The 26698-nt window shown below is 38.2% G+C and overlaps 1 protein-coding gene across 6 annotated transcripts in view; it reads left to right on the top strand.

Annotated features, from left to right (window-relative positions):
- MEF2A (myocyte enhancer factor 2A) overlaps positions 1–20402 on the top strand; it is a 172703-nt gene extending 152301 nt beyond the window's left edge. For 5 of the 6 annotated variants that reach the window (XM_087428864.1, XM_087428863.1, XM_087428869.1 and 2 more), the window contains 3 exons: positions 10620–10746; positions 14503–14629; positions 16260–20402. In XM_087428864.1, coding sequence (XP_087284990.1) covers positions 10620–10746; positions 14503–14629; positions 16260–16626 — 621 coding nt within the window. In that variant the 3' untranslated portion in view covers positions 16627–20402. Of the gene's footprint in view, positions 1–10619; positions 10747–14502; positions 14630–15651; positions 16239–16259 lie in introns of those variants that run through there. The other variant, XM_087428867.1, reaches the window with a different exon arrangement.
- The last annotated feature ends 6296 nt before the right edge of the window (positions 20403–26698 follow it).

Below are 26698 nucleotides of genomic sequence, written 5' to 3'. Positions count from 1 at the left end.
TGGAATTATAAAAAAAGTTCTGATATCCCAAGAAATGGGAGAAAAAGAGAAAAATAAAGAACAGATGGAACAAATAAAATATAGCTAGTAAGATTATAGATTTTAATCCAGCCATACAAGTAATCTTATTGAATGTGTTCATAACATCAGTTAAAAGACAAAATGTCAGATTGCTTTAAAAAGGAAGATCATATTATACACTGTTTACAAGAACCCCACTTTAAATAGAAAGACATAGGTAAAAGGATGGAGAAAAATATACCCTGCAAACATTAACCAAAAGAAAGCTAGAGTAGCCATATTAATTTCAGATAGTGTAGACTTCACAGTAAGGAATATTATCAAGGATAAACAAGGACATTACATAGTCCATTTTCCAAGAATAAGTATCTTTAATGTATATGCACCTAACAGCAGACTTTCAAAATACATAAAGCAAAAACTGATAGAACTAAAAGGTAGAATAGAAATATCCACAGTTGTAGTTGGAAACTTCAGCACTCTCCTCTGGGTAATTGATAGAACAAGTATGCAGAAAAATCAGTAAAGATCTAGATGACCTGAGAAATATCCAACCAACCTGACCTCAGAGACGTTTATAGAACACTTCACTCCACAACAGCAGAACACACATTTTTCTCAAGCAGAACATTCACCAAGATAGACCATATCCTGTGCCATAAAACAAACCTCAACAAATTTCAAAAAATTGAAATCATAGATTATATTCTCTGACCATAATGAAATCAGTAACAGAAAGACAACAGGAAAATTTCCAGATATTTAGAAATTAAATAGCACAGTTTTTAGATAACCCATAGGTCACAGAGGAAATCTCAAGGGAAATTTTGAAATACATATATATAACATATCAAATTTTGGAGACCACATAGAGTGGCATTGAGAGGGAAATTTTATAGCATTAAATGTTTATATTAAAAAAGAGAAAGGTCCCAAATCAGTAAGCTTTTACCTTAAGAAACTTGAGAAGGAAGAGCAAACTTAACCCAAAGCAATCAGAAGAAAAGAAAAAAATAAAGAGCAGAAATTAATGAACTATAAAACAGAAAGACAATAGAGAAAAGCAGTCAAACCAAAAGCTTGTTTTTTGGAAAGATGAATAAAATTGCTAAACTTCTAGCCAAGCTGACCAAAGAAAAAGAGAAGACACAGGTTATCAATATCAAGAATGAAAGAGGTTACATAACCCAAAAGACACTAAAAAATAAGGGGATACTACAAACAACTCTATTCCAGTAGATTTGATAGTTAGATGATATGGGCAAATTCTTTGAAAGATACAAACGACCAAAGAATTGCCAAAGTCACTGAAGAAGAAACGGTTAACCTGAATAATAAATATCTATTAAAGAAATTGAATTCCTAGTTTAAAAACCTTCCAAAAAAGAAAACTCCTGACCCAGGAGGTTTCACTGGCAAATTCTACCAAACATTAAGAAATGATATCAATTCTGCATAATCTCTTTCAGAAAAATAGATGAAGAGGGAACACTTCTCACCTCATTTTATTCAGCCAGCATTAGCCTAATACAAAATCAGAATAAGGCATTACAAGAAAAGAAAACTATAAGCCAATATCCCTCATAAACTCTAGACACAAAATCTTCAACAAAATATTAGTAAATAAATTCATCAGTATATCCATCAAGACCAAGTGAGTTTCATCCCAGGAATGCAAAGCTTATTTTAAAGTTGAAAATTCATCAGTATAATTCACCATGTTAACAGAATTCAACATTTATTCATGGTAAAAAATCTTTCAGCAAACTAGGAAAAGAAGGGAACATTTTTAACCTAATAAAGAGCATCTACAGAAATCCTACAACTAATATACTTTATAAGGGGAAAACATTCAGTCTTTTAGTAATATGTTTATTCTCACCACTCATATTCAAAATTGTACTGGAAGTCCTAGCCAGAACAGTTAAGACAAGAAAAATAAATAAAATGCATACATATTGGGAAGGCAGAAATTAAACTGTCTCTATTCATAGAAGACATAATTGTCTATGTAGAAAAGCATATAAAGATCTACAAAAAAAAAAAAAAAAAAACAACTCCTTGGACCAATCAGTGAGTTTAGCAAGGTTATAGGGTACAAGATCAATATACAGAAGTCAATTGTATTCTTATACCAGCAATGAACAATTGGAATTGGAAATTAAAGAATACTATTTAAATAGCACCAAAAAAAAAGAAAGAAAAGAAATATCTAGGTACAAATCTAACAAAATGTGTGCATAATTGGCATGGTAAAAACTGCAAAACACTATTGAAAGAAATCAAAGACTTAAATGAATAAAGGGATATATCATGTTCATGGATTTGAAGACTCAATATTGTCACGATGTCACTTCTTAAATTGATCTATGGATTAAACACAATCCCAATCAAAATTGCAGCAAGCTTTTTTATAGATATCAACAAGCCAGTTCTAAAATATATATGGAAAGGCAAAGGAACTACAATAGCCAAAACAATTTTGAAAAAGAACAAGATAGGAAAATTTACACTACCTGGCTTCCAGACCTACTATAAAGCTACAGTAATTAAGAATGTGTGGTATTGGCAAAAAGATGGGCACATAGATCAATGGACAAAACAGAAAGCCCAGAAAATAGATCTACATAAATATATTCAGCTGGTTTTTGAAAAAAGTAGTAAGGCGATTCAACAGAGAAAGGATAGTTAGTACAACTAATAGTGTTGGAACAATTCAGCATCCATATGCAGAAACAGAATCTCAATATATAACTCATACCTTATACAAAAACTCAAGGTATATCATAGACCCAAATGTAAAACATGAAACTCTGAGACTTCTAGAAGAAAACATTGGAGAAAACAATACAACAACAACAGTATGAATGATCCATAAAGAAAAAGTTGGTATGTTGGTATTTATCAAAATTTGTTTTACTCTGTGAAAGGCTCTATTCAGAGAATTAAAAGACAACCTACAGATTAGGAGAAAATATTTGCAAATCACCTATCCAATAAAGGACTTGTATCCAGAATGATAAAACAATATACCTATTAGAATGGCTAAAATTTAAAAAAAAAAACAAAAACATAAAAATACCAAGTTCTGGTGAGGATGCAGAGCAACAAGGACTCTCATATCTTCCTGCGTGGAATGCAAAATGGTACAGCCACTTTGGAAAACAGTTCGGCAGCTTCCTATAAAGTTAAATATATACTTGTCATACAACCCAACGATCCCACTCCTAGAGTATTTACCCAAGTGAATTGAAAACCATGCATATACAAAAACCTATGTTTTTCATAATCGCAAAAAACTGAAAACAACCCAGGTGTCCTTCCAATAGATGAATGGATATACACACTGGTACATACAAAGGAATACTACTCAACAGTAGAAAGGGATAAACTATTCACAACAATATAGAGGACTCTTAAGTGAATTTTGCTAAGTGAAGGGAACCAGATCCAAAAGACTTCATAGTATATGATTCCATTTATATTTAATTCTGGAAAATGAAAAACAGAACAGTGGTTGCCAGGGGTGGGGAGAGGAGTTGACTACAAAGGGGTAGTTTGAGAGAATTTTTGAGGTGATGGAAGTATTCTGTGATACTGTGTTGTTTGATACATGAGTCTATGCTTTTGTTAAAACTCATAAAACTGTACAAAACAAAGAGTGATTTTTGCTATATGCAGTTAAAAAAAAATCAACCAGGATTCCAGGAGAACTCAAAATGGAATGCAGACCATAACACATGAATATAACTGTATTAAAATGAGTGACATGATGATACTCAAGGGGATGAGGAAGAAAAGAGCTGGTCTAAATAACTTTGGAAACTTTTGACTGGATACTGTAAGGATAGAGACTAAAAAAGAATTGTTCCAAATCACTGTGCTGAAGATGGTAAATTTGTTATACACTCATAAACACACACAACTTCTTTCTCTCTCTCAAACAAATAAATGAATACATTGTAGATAAAACCAAGTTTCTCAGTGTTGGAGAAAAAAGTTACAAATAAGCAAGGTGTGGGCCGGCCCCGTGGCTTAGCGGTTAAGTGCACACGCTCTACTGCTGGCCGCCCGGGTTCGGATTCCGGGCGCACACCGACGCACCGCTTCTCCAGCCATGCTGAGGCCGCGCCCCACATACAGCAACTAGAAGGATGTGCAGCTATGACATACAACTATCTACTGGGGCTTTGGGGGAAAAAATAAATAAATAAATAAAATTATTAAAAAAAAAATAAGGTGGGTAGGGGTGGAGGCAGCTAGAATAAACCTTTCTGGGTTGTAGTTGGAGGTTTTCTTATTTTTTAAGCATATATACAGATAGATACAGAAATAGAGATGTGTGTATACACGAATTAGTATACCTCATATATTTCCTAGCTGTGTCTGCTGAGAGGGCCTTGAAACAATGACACTTGGTAACTGAGCACACCTAGCACTCAGATCTCAGTTTCAAAACATCATGCTCTACTAGAAGGAATGTGGACTCCTTGGAGAAGTGATTGATGGTAGTGTTGGGGCAGGGAAAATATAAGATGAGCCAGAGGTGCCAGAGGATAAAGGAAGTGCACATCCAAAGGTTACAGGAACCAACCTTTCAGAAAAGCTCCCAGTGGACAAAACTAGAACATTTTAAGCAACAAAGTAACAATAGTGTTGGATTATAACCAAGGAATAAAAAATACTGAGTCTGTTACTGATATAAATAAATGATTGAATAAATAAAGGGAGAAGGGACAACTCTTCCTTAGAGAAGAATTCTAATTAATACATGTAGCAAGAATGAGAGAAATAGCAAATCACCATTATAACACCACAGTACAGAGAGAATTGTTGCAGGCCAGGTGAGTGGATGAATGCTAAAATTAGTGAGTGAACATTTAAGGAGAAGTAGGATATTTGCGTAGCCTCGAAGTGTCTCTCCCCAAATAACTGTTGATTACAAAGAGAAAAATAGTCAATTCACAATGGAGAATCCTGGAAGACACTACCATAACCAGAAGATCAAGGTTAACATCACTGCTAATAGGATGACATGTGTCTTCTGATCTCATGTGCTCAGAGGGTCGCATCACCTCTGTGGTATTCTTCCAAAAATCTATGCTGTCTGTCTATGAGAAAAGATCAGACAGACCCAAATTGAGGGACATTCTATAAGATACCAGCCCAGTACTCTTTAAAAGTTGTCAGGATCGTGAAAAACAAGGAAAGACTGAGGGCACTGTCCAAGACCAGAGGAAACTAAGGATACATGACAACTAAAGGCACATGGGATGCAGGATCTGATCCTGTATGTGAAAAACGACATTGTGAAAAGACCAGTAAAATCCAAGTAAAGTCTATAGCTTTAGTAACTGCTATGTCATTTTATTAGTTTTGACAATTGTATCATGTTTCTTTGGGATGTTAACATTGGGGGCAGCGTGTGATGGTGTGCTGTCTTTGCAACTGCTGAGTCTAAAATTACTTCAGAACACAAAGTTAGAAATATATACTTATATAACAAAAAAATATACCCCAAAAGAAGGAGCTGAGAAAAAATGGCATTTAGGACAGTTATTTGCCTCACCTTTCAGGAACTGGATGTGGAATACCTGCCACTATCTTTCAGGAACAAAAACTACAGAAAGTTTCATTTAAGGCACAGAAATATGTTTATAAGAATTATTAGTAAACTGCAAAGTTTAAGGACAAACTACCTTTAGGCATTTAGCAACTTGTCAAGATTATCTCTGATCTTTTTTAAGAGATCATGAATCATCTCCATGGACTACTCAAAATTTGCTATGTAAACCACACCCCTACCACTGTAGGTTAAAGTGAAAACTATACACACACACAGACACCCCCCCATAGTATTTTGATGTGTATCTTATAGTTGGAGACGTGTAAAAATATCTATAACAACAGTTAAAGAGCATTTTACCCACATTTGAAATAGTTTTAGGCCAAGTGATTGCTTTTCAGAATAAATAACCGGCCTCCCTCGTATTTTACATCATTTGTTTGCAGATAAACCTGCTTTCAGATTGGGACTTCATGTATCAGGGATGCTTATAAAGACATCTTTCACAGATTGACAAAGAAGCTTGACTTACTCAAGTAAAATAAGAAAGAAATGAGTTAGTAGATTATTTCTAGCAAATTAATATTTTCTAGATGTTTAGAAGAAAAGGAGCAAATATGTTTCATTCATCTCTTTTCTGTATGTGACTTATCAGTTCATTTCTCCTCCAGTCTCATTTTCTTCATGTGTTTTTTCTCCATTGAAATTATTTTATTCATATGAAAACTGTATTTGTAAATGATAAACATATATAGGTCTGTGTTATTTAAAACTATTATACTTACTAACAAATGTTTGAGTTCTTCTTGTTTCATAACACTATGCTAGCTACCGTGGGAAATGAGAAAACATAAAATAATTTCTGACACCAAGGAACACAGAGTCTAGTAGAGGAGAGAAGTGGACATGTTTGGCCAGGAGGGATAGGGATGGGAGGACTAAGATGTAAGTGTAGAGTTAGTATTCTTGAGGTTCCAAATATAAACTGGTGTCATGATTAGGAATCCTTTTTAAATATTGTCGCAGTAGCAAGGCTATGTGTAGGCGAGGCCAGCATAAGAGCAGACCAAGTTGTGGGGAGGGGTATCTTTAAATCTTGGCCCTAGGGAATTTAAAAGAATCTTTCCAGTCTTTTGAAATCAACTACAAGTACAGAGACAATAAGTAATCAACTACAAGTACAGAGACAATAAGTAATTTATATTTGTATTCGTTGGGTATATAGTCATGTTTTTAGAGTTCCAAACAACTGCTAGTGTCCAAATAACATGTTTTTCTAAAACAATATTTTATTTTCGAGTACCAATAGTCTTAGTAACTCTCTTATCCCTCTTATATGCTGAGTGCAGTCGGAGGAAGAGGAATTGGAGTTGGTGAGTGTGGGTTTCTGCTTGAAGGGAGTTGAAAAAGATGTAGAAAGTACTAATTCTTTTAAATGTTTTTATATAACCAGTGTTTCCTTTGTTACGCAGATTTTTTTTAATTGTTATTAAACACTATCCAAACACTTTGAATAACTAAACCAATCTACTGGTACTACAGAGTCTAGTTTTTCTATTTATAATATATATCTTGACCCATTTTATTTGTTGGAAGGAACATTGGAATAGAGCCTTTAAAAACAATAGCTGTCCATGATCACAAGACACTTGTTAAAGATTTTTTTTAAGGAAAGATACAAAATACCTTATATAGTTCCCCAAATTATTAACATATTTTTAGAAAATGACTTCACCCTCAAAGTTCCTCAGATTGTAACACAGTCTTGTGTTATTTCTCTTTCAAAAAGATTACATCATTTTTGGTGAGGTCACCTTTTTCACAGAGTTGCACTTATTTCATCCTGCATGAGACGATCTAAACCACAAGGGGGTTCCCTGTTTATGAAAAGGAACGTCTATAACTGACCATACACAAATTTACTTTTTTACTATCAGAAGATAATTCTGTTCTTAAAAGTAGCTATTACCTTTTTCCAAAATAAATGATTTCTATTGGCTTTTCTTCCAGAAAATAAATTTGACTGAAAATAACTTTCAGTTGATCTGTTCTTCTTTAGGAACTAAAACCCAAACCTCCCAGAAGTGATCATATGAATTCAAAGTCAGCTGCTAATTAGATGACCTTAAGGGGAATAAAAACTTGAAAATGTTTAGCTTTTAGAGTGGACAGGGGTTCAGATTGCATGAAAGCATGGGGGAAAGGCATTTGTTGGTATTACTTACATTTTATTGTTACATATATATGCATGCTGGTGTGTTTTGCACAATTTGTTTCTTTTCAGATAAGGTTGTCTGTCCTCTGTCCTTAAAATCAGAGATTGTTCTCTGTTTACCTTTGTGATCACTCTCACAGTTTTGGATGTGGTTTTATACTGGTTAACTAAAATATACGAGTCAGCTGTCATTGTGGTGTTGGATTATATCATGTGCAGATTTAGACTATCTTTTGGGGGAAATATTTTACTTAATAATACAGAGTAATGATTAGCAAATGGAAGTTTATAATTCAAGATAAAATAATTCATCTTCAATTAGATTTCACTATTTACCCTTAAGAAGTTGTCATGAATGCTTCCTTGTGAATTATTTAGCAATATGTTGCCCTCTAGTGCTTCGGGAAGTCATTTACTCTTATAAAACTCAGTGCCATTGAAATTAGGAGCTCCAGTATTGGAGTCTCACTGTTAAACACACACCCCGACCCATCTTGAGGTCACGCCAGGAGATTGCCATGGAGATGAAGCCATGGAGGTGTGGAAAGAGCCAGCTCATGCTGTGTTAAGTGATCAATCTGTGAGAACAAATTAAGCCCAAAGTAGATCTCTTATCCAGAAATTCATCAACATTATAAACTTGATGCTCAGACTAAAATGTATTCCCAGTTGTCATATATCACCTTTCCACATTCTTTAAATTACACCCTCAATTACAGAATCTCAAAGATAAGTTTCTAAATCTTTGAAGACTATAAAATCTAGAAATCATAAAAATAAATATTTGTAATTAAGAAAGAAATACATAACCAAAAACTGTAAATAGTCGTTTATACTCTTTAAAGCTTAAGCTAATTCAGACTCTAAAACTTAATTTAAAATGTAGAGCTTTATGTGTCAGAGCCAAAATATAATCAGAAACACAATCTGTCAGAATTTAGAAAGTTGTTCAAATTGGTTTGAGCTCCAAAATATAATTGTGTGAGGAAGTACAGGTGCCCTGAAGCCTACACCAAAAACTCTTCTGGTGAAAGCCAGGCTATAGAGATTCCTTTAGAAGCCTTGCAATTCTAGAACAACTTTACTTCATGACAGCTCCAGGGAAATAGCTATGGATCTGAAGGAGTAAATGTGTTTATCCTTTTTTTTTTTTTTTTTTTTAAATCAGTTATGTAGAAATCTTGGGCCAGGGGATTTCTTGGGACAATAATTTAAGGATAGTGTCTTACATGTATGTAGAACTTCTGTTCCCAAAGCACTTCCCACGTATTACCTCACTGGATTCTCCCAGTAGTGCCACAAGGCAGGCAGCACGGAGATCACTGTCTTCCCTACTTTACAAACAAAGACGTTTGGAGAATTTAAATGGTTTTTCCAGTGCTTAGGAAGTGGTGAATCTGGGACAAAAACCCAGGCAGTATAACCACATACTGAATGGTCTTCCTAACATCCTCTAACTTAAGATTGGATAGAAAATACAAACTAAAAAGAAATAAACTGAGCTCTGGATCCTTATTAAATGATCAATGTTCAAGTATCTAGATCTAGCCAAAGGCCTTCATCTGATTACCCTTTGAAAATGGTGATAGAGAAAACTGAATCACATTCTGACTCTTTATACTCTCAAGGGCCCTGAATAATACTTTTATTGATATGGCTTAGACTCCCCCAATGTCAGTCATCAGGCTGTAACTTTTTCATTTAGGAAAAAATAACCCTGGAGTTGTACTTTGGCCTTCTTGTGTACTAACCACATGGAACATGGAGTCTGTTCTATTCCTCTGATGCTCAGTTTCGGCAAGTGTCCCCTTAAGCCAGTATAGTGAGAAAATGCTCTTCCATACCTTTTGGGTATGAGGACATTGACTGTCTTTTAAACTGTGGACAGTGGACTATCTTAAACTGACTTGATTATTTAATAGTTGATTTTTTTTTCTTTATTATTCCCAGTGTAGATAGGATACTATGTAGGTGCAATCAGCAAGCATTTAATGTTGCTCCATTTACAGCCCTATCAAAAGTACTTGTCAAAAGTTCTCTACTCAAAGCCTCTCTTGTCAGAAGAGTCGAGAGACTGAAAGTCTGCATATCTGAATCTGCTATTAAAAAGGTCAATTGGTGGGCGATGTTGATAATGGGTGGAAGCTATGCATGTGTGGGGACAGGGGATATATGGGAAATCTCTGTACCTTCCCCTCAATTTTGCTGTGAACCTAAAACTGCTCTAAAAAAGTCTTAATAAAAAAAACACATATGTATGTCAATTGCAGGATCACAGGGAAGGAAATCCAAACACAAGCTGTACTTCAAAAAGCCATGACTTAAAACCATGTTAACTTGTAAATGCTGCAAATAAAAATAGTTTTGATCCGTATACTCGTGGACTTATAATCTCTGTATATACAAATGACCTGTGCTATCCTCAGATATTTAAAACCTACACATATTTTACTTAGAGTAGCCTGGCAGTATTTGTAGTGGCATCCAGTCTTCATTTATGCTAACACAGAAAAATATTTTCACCCATAATGCAAGATTCTATTTTAAAGATACATCTCTGACATCAATAAACTCTGTATAAGAAAGACAAGAGAAAATGAATAATTAATGTAAAAATATATCCCTTAAAATTAAATATTTAGTTATTCCCATTAGTATTTTTTAGGTTTTCACATCGTCACTGCTTCAGGAAATAATGACATTCACATCATAAAACTGTGAAAAATGTCACTTTTAAATTGAATGTTATTTTTAAAATATTGTCTGAACATAAATACTCGCATAATAACACTTTTTCTTTTTTCTACTCTCTCACAGAACACCCAAAGGATAAGCAGTTCTCAAGCCACTCAACCTCTAGCTACCCCAGTAGTGTCTGTGACAACCCCAAGCTTGCCTCCGCAGGGACTTGTGTACTCAGCAATGCCGACCGCCTACAACACTGGTAAGCCTGCTCTGTTGCCTTTCGTGAGTTTTCCTTCGTTTTGTGATCAACATGTGCTTTTGTGATTTTTTAAAAAATGTATAGTTATTAAGATAAATTATTTCCAGTTTCTTAGATTCACATTTGGATATATTAAAAAACACATGCTAGCCTTGAAAAAAATTACAAAAAATAAATCGATCATAGAATGATTTCCCAATGTGAACTTTTACTTACCCCTGACAGAGAAACAAATAGCTGTTATCAGAAGTACGGCATGCAGCACCGACCCAAGGAGGTCACGCCTTTTGCTCGGCATCTTCTATGTAGTTTCTCATTACACAGTATCTCACTCTGCAGGCTTTTGAAATAAGATGTTTTTCTCTTTATCCTCTGTTAACCTACTTTGGGAAAGACTGAATCCCTTTGGACCTCAGGACTCCAGGATGTGGCAGATGTTTAGCTGGGCAGAGCAGGTTGTGTTTTCCTCCGTGGAACTACCTGTTTGGTTTCTGTTGTTTGTGCCTGAGGGGCAAAATCAGGACCTTTCTTGTTTCTCCTCAGAGCCAGGCACTCCTCATCTCTGAGAGGAGCTTTTTACTCACTTATATTTATTTAGACATTTCATCTTAAAATACCCTATTTCGGAGGTATATTAGGAAAATTTAAGAATGCTACACTTATTGGAAGGGTGTTTTTAGCTACATGGGCTGTATGGAGAATCAACCTGGTGTGTAGCAGGTTCATTGAGATTCGCCATTCTAAGGAGGGGCAGAGAACTTGTGTGGTTTCACTTTCTCACCAGCTGAGCCAAACATCTGATGCTTCAAAGGAAGAAGGAAAGAGGCAAATAGTTAAATTATACCTTGCCAATTATTCAGAGACTGCAATGCAGGGAATTTATTCTTTTATGATTCTAATAAGTAGACTGTAATAAAGATCGTCTAATTTTAGACTTCAGAGTAAAGGCTTCAGCACGGTGCTTTCACAGTGCTGTCTGGAGCTCCCTGAGGTCTGCAGAGCCATTGATACATTTGATTGCCTCTTTAATTCCAGGTAGTTCTTTTAAAACGGAAACAACTTTAAAAGGTTTTATGGAAAAAGAAAGTCTCTTAGGAAACGTCCACTACCTTTTCCAACAATTAATATGAATAAAGTGTCCAAATCCATCAACTGCAAATCCAGAGTAAAGCCAGGGATTATGCATTCATAGAAATCCTGTTTCACTGCAGTGATCACCAGCTATATGAGCCACACTCTGCTAGGAACATATCTTTTCTCCCAAGTTTATTCTCAATAAGGAGACAGGACATACCTAAGTTGGTAACTATGAAGGGGAAGTCCTGACTGGTTGAGATTACCAGTTTATGCTCTGAGACTTGAGAAGGTGGGGAAGGAAGGAATTCTATGAGCTAGAGTGTTCAGAGGGGTGTTGGCTGAGGAGATGGGGCTTGAACTGGGTGTCAAAGTTAGATTACAGTTTACCAAGCATTTCATGACAGATTTTTTAGTATACTTAGAAATTCCATTATACTTATTTTTAGAAATGCCATTGGATTAGAAAGAATTTGTTTTTTTAAAAGTCCAGAAGGAATTACCAAAACTTAAAAATGGAGTTAGATACTCTCAGAACCATCAGTCACTTAGCTTCAGTCTCATTCCTTCTTTTAATTGACTTGGTTTTTGCTTTCTTTCTCAGAGTACCTATTCTGTTTAATTTTACCATAGTATCTTTAACATATTTATCTATTTGCCTTTTCTAAACACATATCCATGGTTTTCTTTCTTTGGTATATCATCTACCTTTCTTTACATATTTAGAATCAGACACATTCCATACAGTCAGTAAAGGGATGAATAAACGAGCAGCAATTCAAAAAGTAAAACAGTTCTGTGTGAAGGAATCCTGTAGACACTTCCTCATGCCCATCAGTAAGATCACGCGCAGCCTCAAAAACTTATTTATGCATCTGTTCAACACATATTTATTGAACACCTACTGTGTGGCAGGTGTCCTGCCATGCACTAGAAATACAAGAGTGCATGGTTGACAATGGAACTTAGGGTCTATCAGGGGAGAAAGACATAAAACAATTTATTTCAGTCATGTTAAGGGCTGCATTTAAGCTTCAACCTGAAGGAGCACACATGAGTCAACCAGGCAGAATAGGAGGAGTGTTTCAGGAAGAGGGAATACTGTGTACAAAGGCTGGGAGCCAGCAGAAGCATGGCTGGAGACACGGGGATGGCATGGGGTGGTTGAAGATGCAACTATAGAGTTAAGGAGGGATTTATAGGCCATGTTGAGGATTTTGAGAGCATTGAGAAGCCATAAAAAGGTTTTAAGCAGAGAAGTGTCATGATGATATTTGTTGTTTTAAGATCACTTTGGCTACAGTGTGCATAGGGCCAAAAGTGAATACAAGGACACCACACAAGAGACTATTGTGGTGGCCTAAGTAATGGATACTGATGGCTTGGACTAGAGTGGTGGCAGTAGAGATGGCGAAACTTGGGCAGGCTTGAGAGACAGTAGATAGCATTGACCAGGCTTGGTGGTTGCTGGTGGAAGTAAGAAAGGAGTATCAAGGATAACACTCACAGGTTTCTGGCACAAGCAACTAGGTGAATGTTGGTGCCATTTACTAAGTATTTAAAGAGGAGCAGGTTTGGAGGAGAAGATGAGTCCAGTTTGGGTCATGTCAAATTTGAGGTGTTTGGAGAGACATCTAAGTGGACATGGCAGGTAGGTAGTTGAAAGGACCTAGAGGTCAAAAGCTGGAGGGGGCACTGTGGAAGACTTCAGTGTGATGGATCCCCTGCACCAGCTTCTGTGGGGATGGATGAGGCAGTCTTAGAGAACAAGAATGAGAAAAGGAGAGAGTCAGGACAGAATCCTAAGCACCGGCTATGCTGTTCAACTCAGTTCCTTTTTTAAAAATGTTAATTCACTAGGAAGACCAGCTTCTTTAAACACCTCTCTTGAGACATGAAAAAGAAATTAAAAGTAGAAGAGTTTTTGCCACCTCCCTTTAGAACTAAATGGAAAAGACAAGTGTTAATGATGAACTGAAATAACATGCAAATGATAACTAGTGGCCTAAGTCTTGGTCAAAGTGATTATGACTGAAGCACTCATATAAAATGAGCTATGTTATACTCTTGTAACACATAAAGTTTTTCATGAACTTGAAATTATCTTCTGTGTAATCAGGGATCTTCAACAGTCCCTGTACTTTTAACAAATGCAATTAATTAATAGTGTAATAATGTATTTAGTGTTCTATGTCACTAAGTTTGGCACACCATGAGAAAGGGGTACTGTTGTCTTTCCTGTTCCCCCTATACTTCAAGCATATAAGACTTACTAATCTAGACTCAGTCTGGGTGAGCTGGAGTGTTTCTCTTTCTTCAAGAGGGTAGTTAGTAGTAGGCGTTTTTATTTAAAATAACAATTGTATAGGAACATCCTCTAGTAACTGCCTTTTTATTATTTCTATTCACAAGTCTGGAAAAAGTATCTCAACTTTTGAACCTTTAGTACAAAATTGAGACTTATTTTATTGAAATAATCCCAGACAGCTAAATATAGCTAGGTCCCATGAACCTCCTCAAAGAAAAACTTTGTGGGTTTTAGACCCATAAGTGTGTTGTTTTATGTTATGAAGTACCCACCTTTCTCTCAACCTAGGAACTTTCAAAGCTACTGTTTGAAAAACAGATTTTGCATGGTCCTTTTATTATATACACACAAGCGATATTTCCTTCTTGTTTTAGATTACTCGCTGACTAGTGCAGACCTCTCGGCCCTGCAGGGCTTCAACTCCCCAGGAATGCTCTCTCTGGGACAGGTGTCAGCCTGGCAGCAGCACCATTTAGGACAAGCAGCCCTCAGCTCTCTGGTGTGAGTAACCAGAAATTTTCCCTGAATCTCTACTCCTAGCCTGTGCACTCTTTTTCTGTCAGTTATGGTCTTTTGCTCTATTGATTTTCATGTGACTGTCCTACAGTGCTTCTGTTTTAGGTGGCACAAGTGTTTGTAGAAAATATTTTTTTTACATGGCTCTAGATAATAGCTTGGATGCTGAGCAAACTAGGCATTCCTTGAAGAGATTCAGGGAGCAAAGCTTCTCTTATATGGACATACTGAGGTAGAGAGACTCAATTAGTATCTCAGGGGGTAGCAAGGCACAGATGTCACCCATAAGCACCCCTTTTACCAACCCACCAATGCTTAAGCCACCCACTCCCACCCCTCCTTCCCAACCCCTGTGTCTGATGCCACTATTTGAAGAAAGGCAGTTTGAAGATATTCAGGCCCACCTACCAGCCTTCTCTTTTTTTGCTTTGGTGTGAATATCAGTAGACAAAGAGAACAGGAAAATGAGCTCTGTGCCCTTTACTTTTCTCCCTGTGTTGTAGGGGAGGAATGGTAGGGGTTGAGTCTCTTATATATGAGTCAGGCTACATGGGATTATGTGGCTGGTCCCAGCCCACTGCACGCACTATCCCTCACCAAGAAGGTTCACAAAGAAAATGTTCCTTATGGGCAAGGTGTGGAGATATAAGTGAAAAGGGTTTACAGTGGTGCCCAGGTGGGACCAGACATTGCTAGCCGGAGGGAGAAGGAACAATGCCTTTATAGGGCCAGGGTGACAGTAGGCTTGTGGAGCAGAGCATCCCAGAAGAGGAGACAGTAACCCTCCATGAGGGTTGGTTGCCTCGTCCCTGCTCAGAATGCTAGGGACACCCAGCCTCCTAGCTTCCTGCCCTGCAAGTCCCCTGAGAGCCCCATCTCAGCAAACCTTTTCCCTCCTGCATTCTGAAATAACTCCACAATGCATACGGTTGATCAGTGGTCTTCTTGGGAATTATGTCATGGAAAAACGTGCAGAGTACCTCAGGGAAATTTCTTTGCCTACACAGGTGTTTGGTCCTCGGGCCTGTGCTGAGCATCCTAAATGAACACACTAAAAATAGCCCTGCAAAAGCAAGTGGAAATGGCTTGGTGCTCAGACTGGGGAAGAAGCCTGGACACCCCCTACTGTAGCACTCTGAGCAAGTAACTTAGCCTTTCTGAGACTGTTTCCTCATCTGAAAAACAGGGTGATATGACTGACTTCTTAGAGTTGCTGTGAGAATAGATGAGCTGTTGTGCCTGCCACAGGGCCAGAGAGAGAAGAAACTGAGGAAGAAGAGAGGAAGCAGAGTTCAAGTTGTTCCTCTCCCATTTTGGTCCATGCACAGCATTAGACACTGACACCGTTTTGACTTCAGCTATAAAAGTACCAAGGTTGTGGGTAGTAGAAGGAGCCACTAAAGGTCTCAACTGTACTGTTTTTTTTTTTTTCCTCCCAGGGAGTTGTGATTTCTTTTTGTGCCAAGCACTGACAGAAATGACCACAACCAGTCTTTGGGAATTCTGACAGTATTTCAGACCCTGGGCTCTTTTCAGTCAGGTGGTGTCTGTAATATCATTCCAATTATGCAGATGCACTCACAAACCATCAAATGTCTTTTTTTTTTTCCTTCAGTGCTGGAGGGCAGTTATCTCAGGGTTCGAATTTATCCATTAATACCAACCAAAACATCAACATTAAGTCAGAACCAATTTCACCTCCCCGGGATCGAATGACCCCGTCAGGCTTCCAGCAGCAGCAGCAGCAGCAGCAGTCACAACCCTCCCAGCCTCAGCCCCAGCCCCAGCCCCAGCCCCGGCAGGAAATGGGGCGCTCCCCTGTGGACAGTCTGAGCAGCTCGAGCAGCTCCTATGATGGCAGTGACCGGGAAGATCCACGGGGCGACTTCCATTCTCCAATTGTGCTTGGCCGACCCCCAAACACTGAGGACAGAGAAAGCCCTTCTGTAAAGCGAATGAGGATGGACACATGGGTGACCTAAGGCTTCCAGGCTGGTGTTTATACTTTGTGTTACTGCAGTGAACTGCCCTACATATCTAAATTGATAAATAAGGACATGAGTTAAATATATTTATATGTACATACATACATATATATCCCTTTACATATATATGTATGTGGGTGTGAGTGTGTGTATGTGTGGGTGTGTGTTGCATACACAGAATCAGGCACTTACCTGCAAACTCCTTGTAGATCTGCAGACGTGCATCCCATGGCAAGCAAAGCACCCTGTAGGCAGAGTTTAGTCTGGCACTTCCTTGGACTACTTGTTTCATACGATAACCAGTTTTTGCAGAGAAACGTGTACCCATATATAATTCTCCCACACTAGCTTGCAAAAATCTAGAGGGCCCCTACTTGTTTTATTTAACTGTGCGGTGACTGTAGTTACTTAAGAAAAATGCTTTGTAGAACAGAGCAGTAGAAAAGCAGGAACCAAGAAAGCAATACTGTACATAGAATGTCATTTATATTAATTACCCAACCTGGCATGGATCTCTATTGCAAAGGGGTGCATGGGAAAGGGCTGTTAATATTTAAAAAAACAAAAAACAAAAAAAAAACCCACAAAACAAAAAGCCCCACATGTAACTGTTTTGCACGTGCAAAAATGTATTGGGTCAAAGAAGTGATCTTTAGCTAATAAAAAAGAGAGAATAGAAAACACGCATGAGATATTCAGAAAATACTAGCCTAGAAATATAGAACATTAACAAAATAAATTAATATATTAAGTTATAATTGGAATATGTCAGAAGTTTCTTTTTACATTCATATCTTAAAAATTAAACTGATTTTAGCTCATGTATATTTTATATGAAAGAAAACACCCTTATGAATTGATGACTATATATAAAATTATATTCACTACTTTTGAACACATTGTGCTATGAATTATTTATATAAGCCAAAGCTGTATGTTGTAACTTTTTTTTTTTTTTTTTTTTTAGAAAATAGCTTTATCTTGTTTTAACTTTTTACTTTTATTTTAAGAGGGGAAAAAGCAAACAAAAATATCTTGCAAGCAGAACCTTGGAAAAAAAAAGCCATGAACACTTATTATTCTATATATAAATTAAAAGTTGAGCCAAACTTTGTGTACATAGCATCTTAAATATATTATCACCTTTGATGTAAGTACCTATGTATTGTATGGTCACCAGATTAAAAAGTATATTTTTGTGGATTGCCGCCAATTTGGGGGGAAAAGGCGAGATCCTTATTAAGTAGAGTATTCACTGTTTAATATTTACTATTTTGTTAAATATACTGTACTTTGGATTTTAATTATTAGCCCAGTCTTTTCAGAGGATTGTATAAAGGGGTTTCTCCCCTCACTGGTGGTGAATGTGTGATGTTACATTGTAATCTTTGTGCTGTATGGGTTGAGCATCATTATATATTTTATATGTGTACATAAATAGCAAAGTGGCAAAAAAAATTGGTGTTAAGTTCATCCTGCATAAATATAAAATGTGTTGTAACAGATTTTATAAGGCATTATTTAAAACTTGCCTTTTGTGAGGAAAAAAATATATAGTAGAAAAAGCTGACCTAATTTAATTAATATTAGAGAAAATGGCAAAATAGTAGATGAGCACAAAGGTTTTATAAGTGGTAAATGATTAGGGAAAACTATTTGTGAGGGTAAGGATCTTTTTTCCCTTGACCCTCTAAAATAGAATGATGCAGCTAATTACAAAATACTACCATTCTGAATTCTCTGTGCATTGAAATGACACTTCAGGGTGGGGAGAAATTCTCTCATGGTGCAGATCCTCGGCACAACTCTTGCCATCCTAATGAAATCAGTGCTGCCCTCAGCTTAGATTTTGAACAAGGCCTTACTCTTATAGGAAGACAACTAAGTGGTAATAGCAAGTTCGTCCATTGTCTGGGCTTGTGCCATGAACAAAATTCAAAGTCCTGTATATCTTATCTTTCATCATAGATTTTTAAATACTCCTTTTCCTGAGAAACTCAAAGGTTTAAAAATTGCTGGTGTTTTATATTTTAAATTTAGTATTAAGCAGCTACCTACAATTTTTACTTACATTTTATTTTTCCCCCCTAAATTGTGTTCCTTTTGACGTTTTCCTCATATGCTCTTTGTGACAAATCATCAGCCAGATTTCCTGACTGACACATAGGTATTAGGTACAGGATAACCCTGTGGCATTCACAGCTGCAAAATGGAATTCTGTTTTAATGACGGTTTGGTTAGTAAATTTTGATAGAGGCCAAAAAAGGAGGGTGATATGCTCTCTCCTCTTGTCAGTATAGACATTTGGCTCTTATTCAGAAAGGATTAGTTTTTCTTTAAAATGTACTTATTTTACTGAACTACTTACAGGCACATTTCTTCATAAGATCACACCTAATTGAAACAAGACAGTCTCCCAACACTGAATTTCCAGGATAATCCTTACCACTTTGTAAACCATTTATAGCTTTGAAAGTGTTAAGTGACTCTTTTGTTATTATTTATGCATGTTCATGAACTTCTGCTGTACATTGGAATAGGAGTTAACACATTCACATTTACTGTCTATTTTCTTGTGTGCCTTATGAGATGGCTTTTCTGACTGTATCTCAATAGTCTTTCTTTCTATGCAGGTTTATAATCAGTACAACTACTGTTTTCTAAAATAATATTACACAAGGCTCGGAGTTTGTATTTCAATTACACTGACCAAGTAACAATGTATTCTGTTTTCAGGAACTGAATATTTGACTGTTAACTCTTTTCCCATATGCCCAGTGTGACTTGGAGCATATGGACTTGACAGCGACACCCCTCACCCAGACACCATGTACAAACACATTCACTTACACATCTCCTGGTGGAAACCAACGCAGGGTGGGGAAGACACTAACGGTGTCACTTTAGAACCTACTTTTCTTACCCTTTTAGATTCATGTGTTTTGTATAACACCATTGCAACAAAATTTTATCCCTTCAAATGAAGTATTTTATTACTAAAAGACAAAAACAAAAAAAGCTTAGAGTAAATTGCACTGGTTAAAGTACAGTTTCCAACAGCTGTGCATCCTTCAGTAATCTAACTGGTATCACACTGAGAGTGAAAGTCACATTGTATGTCTACAGATGGTCCCAATCAAAACTCCATCTTTTGAGCCCTAATTATGTCCATTGTGTTAGAGACTAAATCAGGGGTTTGTTCTGAAAGAACAATATATGTTTTACCATTTCCTTTAAGGACAACTAATAAAGCATTAACATATTTTCTGTATTAACCATCATGCGCACAAGAAATACATAGTAAATAAGGAACCAGAAAACTCCTGGCATTGGATCATAAGAAGCTAGATGACTAGAATGTGAAAAAGATTTTACAAATGTAAAACTTTTATTTCTCTGTAGAAACTTTTCTTCACTTTGCTGTGCAAGAAGACACTGCTTTGCTATATTTAAAATGGCTTTTTTAAAAGAGATTTATGTATTTGGTAAATGTTTGTAGTCAACAGTTCACACGAGAAGCTGTACACGGTTTGATCATGTAAAACCGTTTGGCGGCACAAGCTGGACTTTGTTGCCATCCTTGAGATGAACCTTTTAAGAAAAATAAGTTAATCTCAATTTTTCCCTGAATGTGTTGTTTTTTCTTCATTATACAATAAATATTATAGTGAACTTTTTATCAAATGGTTAAGAAAATGCTAGAGGTTGTTGTAAACTAAACTATTTGTATCCTGCACTCACTACAGTAAAGACGGACTGGCTTTTCCTGTGTACTCCAGACTCTGTCATGTTTGCCACTAGTCGTCCCCTTTCCCTCAAATCCCTTTCCTTTTCCCTTCCCTTCACAAAGGCCCTTTCCACCTGCAGATCCCCTCTACTTACTTTGAGACATGGTCAAGGAGACTGTGGCAGCGCCCCACCAGCCTCACCCATATTGGCTTCTGGGGCTTCCCTCCCTGGGTGGCCCTGGACCCTTTAGGAAGCAGCCAGCCATCCTGTCCCCAGCATCAGCCAGCCTGGCTGTTATGTGCATGTTGGTGTGGATCAGCTAAACCCATTCAGGTTCGAATACTACTTGCAAGATGTACCACCAAAGTGCAGTGAGGAGGGAGGGGTGAGGTGGTGGCTATTGTTAGGACTTACTATCATTAGATTCTATTTATCTTTCAAGTTTAGAGGGTGAAATGATTTGTTTTACCCAAAATGCGTACATAATAAATACTGAGCTCGGGGTAGCAGAACACATTTACCAAACAAATTGAATTTTATTTTCAAAAGTGATTGACAGATGTGAAAAATTACTTTAAACTTGCAGTGGAAAGTGTTCTCTTCCTCTGATTTGCCTTCTAAGCCAGCTCCTAGCTAAGCATATTCTTGCTGTCAATTAAGAGCTAAATTTTTATGCAGGTGGTTTTACCGGCTGACTACAGTAAGGCACTTATTAGCAGGTTTTGAAAGCTTGTTGAGTCCTGTGGCTAAAAATACTCTAATCACAGCTGCAGCTACTTAAAATCAATGCATTGTGAGTTCCTGGCTAGCTCCCATGGGTGCCTTCCTGTAGGCTGTATCTTGTTTTTCAGCTGATTCTGTATCTGACTAGCACCAGCCAAGAAAAGGATTTTTCAGTTTGAGCCCTCTGCCAGCTGGATGACTCCAGTCTGCTCCCATCTGCCTGCCCAGTCGCTCACAAGGGGTCAAAGTACCACTTAGTTGTAGAACTGAGGAAATCAGGTTTCTTCCTATCTTCCACAAGAATTAGGTTCCAAGGAGACACCTGAAACACTGTGGAGCGGGGCTTCTGGGGGGCTGAGTGGACTGGTGCCATCACGTAGCAGAGAGAGCATAGCCCAGTTTGTAAGAGGCAAGCCCTGATCCCCAGCTGTCACAGTGTGTGAGCGGAGGACAAGCTCTTCCCAGCCAGCCCCTAGCCAACGACTGCACATAGTTGGGGTACACCGCTTCCCTCCTTTAAAATATCTTTTGCACTCCTAACTCCAGCTCAGTGTCTGCTTCCAAAGGACTCAAACTGACACAGCAGCTTACTCAGCTTAGGGAACATGTCCTAGACTCTGGTCACTGTCTTACACATATATCATCTGCCTGCTCTGTCTATACCAATGCAGCTGAACACAACTAGGGAAGAAAAAAAAAAACTCAGTTGTACTAAATGGTTTCACTGTATAATTCCTCTCCTTTCTTTTTTAACTTAACTTTTTTAAACTTTGTTTTAAACTAATTTTTAACTTACAGAAAAGTTGGGAAAATGTTTCCATGTATCCCTCACCTAGCTTTCCCTAATGTTAACGTTTACATTCCCATAGTACCAGTATCAGAACCAAGACATTAACGTTGATCTAGTACTATTAACTAAATACCTTATTTGCATTTCACCATTTTTTCCACTAATATCTGTATCTGTTCTAGGATCCAATCTAGGATCCCACATTGCTTTTAGTTGTTATTTCTCTATAAGAGTTCCTTATATAAGTGTCTTTGAAAAGACACTTGTGAAGAATACTGATTAGTTATTGTGACTAGTATCCCTTGATGTGGATTTGTCTGATGTTTTCTCATGACTAGGATGAGTTTTTGCATTTTGGCAAGAATACCACAGAAATGATGTGTCATTGCATCATAAAGTTCATGATGTCAGTATGTCTTATTATAGGTGATGTTGACCTTGATCACTTGGTTAAGTGGTTTGTACTGGGTTTCTCCACCGTAAAGTTACTGACTTTCCCTTTGTAATTGATAAGTATCTTGGGGAGACAGTTTGAGACTATATAGTTTTTTCCTCAAACTTTCACCCACTAATTTCAGCATCTGTGATATTTGCCTATTTTCTTCTACATTTATTAATTGGACTTCTATAAGGAAGAGCTGTCCCTTCTCCCCACTTATTTATTTGATTATACCATTATAGACTCATGGATATTTATCTTATTCTATGGGTTATAATTTAGTACCATAATTATTTTGTTTAAGTTATTCTGGCTTTGGCCATTAAGAGCTCACTTCTTCAGGTAGACCCCTGTGTTCTTTGGAAAAGCCCCTCCCCACTTTGTTAGCATTTCCTTACTTTCTGGCAAGATGTTCCACACTCATATTTTCCCTGTCCCAGTACTGGATCAACCACTTCTCCAAGGATTCCTAGTTTTGTTTGTTGGAGAATGGCATTTGGCAATCAAAATCTAGCCACTATTTGTGCTTACTACTACTAGAGTATCACTGCTTTTAGGTCTTTGTATACAACTGGGAAATAAATGGAGGTGTACTCACGTAGACACACATCCATATTCTGCAGCTAGTTATCCCAACATATGTATGTGAAAAACCATGAGTTTATAGTAATACTTCGGATTTAAATTCGACATCATAGGGTTCATTTTCACCTTTCCTTATTTCTAACTTCTTTCTCCTAAGGTAAGAACCTGGCTCTCATTATCTGCAATCTTTTTACTTATTTGTTCAGTTCTAGTATACACATAAAGTAGTTTCAGAATTGCCAATCCATACCTGTGTGAGAAACACATTTATTGACCAGATTAGAGCATTTGTGTAGTTCTTTTTTGCCTTTAGCCTTAAGTTATCCAGTGAAGATAGTGTTTTCCACAGTTAATTTTAGTTCCCAACCCCCTTCAGTGTGGTTATGTTATTCACTGTAATATAGTTAGAGCCACGTGTCAGTATTTTCATTCCATTTCAGGTACCCATCCCCCATACTAGTTGGTTTTATTTTGGGGGGGACATGTGAATAGTCTCTGAAAGATGACTATGTTTCTAAGAGTCAGAGCTATATAAAAAGATATTCAGAGAAACACCACTCTCTTCTCACCCCTGGTACCCCATTCCCATACCCTACTTCTCCCACCAGCCCCCTACACGTAACCAGTCTCTTTAGTTTATGGTTTAATCCTTCCTATATTTCTTTTGCACAAATTAGCAGCTTTGCTTTTTTCACTTAACAATATCTGGTATAAACAAGACATCAACAACACACTCCTGAACAACCAATGGGTCAAAGAAGAAATCAAAAGGGAAATCAAAAAATATCTTGAAACAAATGAAAATGGAAACACAACATAGCAAAACCTAAGGGATGCTGCAAAAGCAATTCTTAGAGGGAAGTTTATAGTGGTAAATGCATATATAAAGAAAAAAGAAAGATCTCAAGAAAACCTAACTTTACACCTCAAGGAACTAGAAAAAGAAGAACAAAATAAGCCCAAGGTTAGCAGAAAGAAGAAAGCAACAGATTAGAGGGGAAATAAAGGAAATAGAGACCAGAAAAACAATAGAAAATATCCACAAAACTAAAAGCTGTATTTTAAAAAACAAAATTTAGTTACACTAATTAGCTAATTAAGAATAAAAACCAAAATCAGAAATGAAAGAAGACATTACAACTGATATCACAGAAATACACAGGATCATAAGATACTACTATGAATAGTTATACACCAACAAATTGGATAACCTAGACTGAATGAATAAATTTCTAGAAACACAACACCTACCAAGACTGAATCATGAAGAAACAGAAAATCTGACCTAACTAATAATGGGTAGGGAGATTGAATCAGTAATCAAAAGCCTCGCAATGAAGAAAAGCCCAGGACCAGCTGGTTTCACTGGTGAACTCTACCAACATTTACAGAAGAATTAACACCAATCCTTCTCAAACTATTCCAAAAAACTGAAGAGAAGGGAACACTCCCAAACTCATTTTACAAGGCCAGCATTACCCTGACACCAAAGCCACACAAGGAGAATGCAAGAAAAGAAAATTACAGGCCAATTATCCCTGATGAATATAGATGCAAAAATTCTCAATAAAATATTAGCAAACCAAATTCAACAGCACATTAAAAGGATCATACACTTTCATCAAGTGGGACTTATCCCTAGGATACAAGGATGTTTCAACATATGCAAATCAATCAATGTGATACATCACATTAACAGAATGAAAGATAAAAATCATATGATCATCTAAATAGATTCAGAAAAAGCATGTGACAAAATACAACATCCTTTCATGATAAGAATGCTCAACAAACTGGGTATAGAAGGACTATACCTTAACACAATAAAAGCCATAAATGACAAACCCACAACTAACATCGTACTCAACAGTTAAAGGTTGAAAGCTTTTCCTCGAAGATCAAGAACAAGACAAGGGTGCCCACTCTCAGCGCTCTTAGTCAACATATTACTGGAAGTCCTAGCCAGTGCAATCAGACAAGCAAAAGAAATAGGAGAATTCTGGTACAAAATGGCAACGTAGAAGATCCCAGCTTCCCCATCCCCCCACAAAGATCAATGATTAGACAGCTATCCAGAAACAAAAACACCTCCAGAAGACCTCCAGAATCCATTTAGGAAGTTTTAGCAAGACTGTGGAATAAAAAACCTGAGAGTAATCGCACAAGAAGAGAAAGAAGACAACCTTCGTTTTGCCTGAATCATCCCATCCCCCAAGCCAGCATTGTTCAGTGCCAAGAAGGAACTTCCCAGCTACTACGAGTTCCTCTTGCCAGGAAAGGAAGAGCAGGAGACCTACCCAGCAGACAAGCTCAGCAGCTTCTGCCACTGATGAAGCCACAGGCCAGCTGCACAGATTTTGCCAGCCACCCCACAAGTATTTACAGTCACTAATGCCAGCCATGCCTCAGTCCCTTGCCACATCCTCCCTACCCCTCAACCCCCTGCCAGAGCCTGGACCCACAATGGAGGCCACCCACGGTCTCTGCAGCTGTGAAAGTGTAAGATGTCAGACACCTCCGTCCCTCCCCACCTCCATCAGAGCCCAGGAGTTACACTTACAAGCCAGCTCAGGCTTCTATAGCTACACGAATGCAAGACAGCAGCCTATAGGTGCCCTCGGCTGACACCCACCACTGGCTCTGCACTCAGGACTAGCCCTTCCAGCTGTGCACCTGCATGCCACCAGCCTGATGCCCATCATTGGCCTCCACTGCAGCACATACACATGGAAGGGAGAGTGTGCAGCCACAGGTGAATGCACCAACAGCCAGGGTCCCCCATAGCTGCTTCTGGGTATGGATCAGGCCCTATCTTCTATCACTGGCTGGCATCACCACACCCACTTATAGAGAGCCCCTCCAGCTTTGCTCCAGCATGCCAACAGCCCAACCCCCATCACCAGCCTTCACTACAGTGTGCATGCCCAGTGGAGAGTGTGTGTGGCCGCAGAAGAGCACACTGATATCCAGGGCCCCCACAGCTGCTGGCAGGCCTGGATCAGGCCCTGCCTTCTGTCACTGGCCAGCACCACCACACTCACCTATAACTAGCCCCTCCAGCTGTGCACCTACATGCTCCTAGCCCAACCCCCACCACTGGCCTTCACTACAGTGTGCACACCCATGGAGAGAGAGTACAGCCACAGAAGGGCACACTAACATCCAGGGCCCCAGCAGCTGCTTGTGGGTCCAGATCAGGCCCTGCCTTCTGTTACTGGCCAGCACAACCATGCCCACCTGTAGTCCCTCCAGCTGAGGACCTGCATGACCCCCAGCCTGACTGACCCTCATCACTGGCCTCCACTGCATTACGCATTTCCTGGGGGTAGAATGTGAAGCCATAGAAGAGCACCCTGACACCCTGGTCCTCTGCAGATGCCAATGAGCCCATAGTTGGCCCTGGCCCTTGCTACCTGCCCTGACCCCCATCACTACAAGTGTGTCTGCAAGTCACCTCTGTGACTACATAGGCACCTGCAGCTGGCCCTCACAGCAGAGTATATACACACCACTGGCTCCAGCTACCACCACTGCCTGCCCTGATCTCTAGCTACTGGTCCTAGAAGCATGGCCTAGGAGCTCAACAGCCCTAGCAGCCACTGCAGACCCCCTGCAGTGCTCACCAAGGAATACATGGTTGTCAAGGAATACACTGTGGACCACAGTGGCTCAAACCAAAGAGACATCACACCCTCATAGGACCCGGTGCTGCTACACGTCCCTGCATTTGGTGCCCTGCACCACTAGACCTGGGGTTACACCATGATCCAGTGTACCCTTATCTGCAGGTGAAAGGCTTCTGT

The sequence above is a fragment of the Ceratotherium simum genome, chromosome 3 (assembly GCF_057802395.1).
Source record: "Ceratotherium simum simum isolate JZ-2026a chromosome 3, ASM5780239v1, whole genome shotgun sequence".
In the NCBI taxonomy this organism is placed as follows: Eukaryota; Metazoa; Chordata; class Mammalia; order Perissodactyla; family Rhinocerotidae; genus Ceratotherium; species Ceratotherium simum.
Note: the sequence above shows the minus strand (reverse complement) of the source record. Positions and strands in the feature narration are given on the sequence as shown.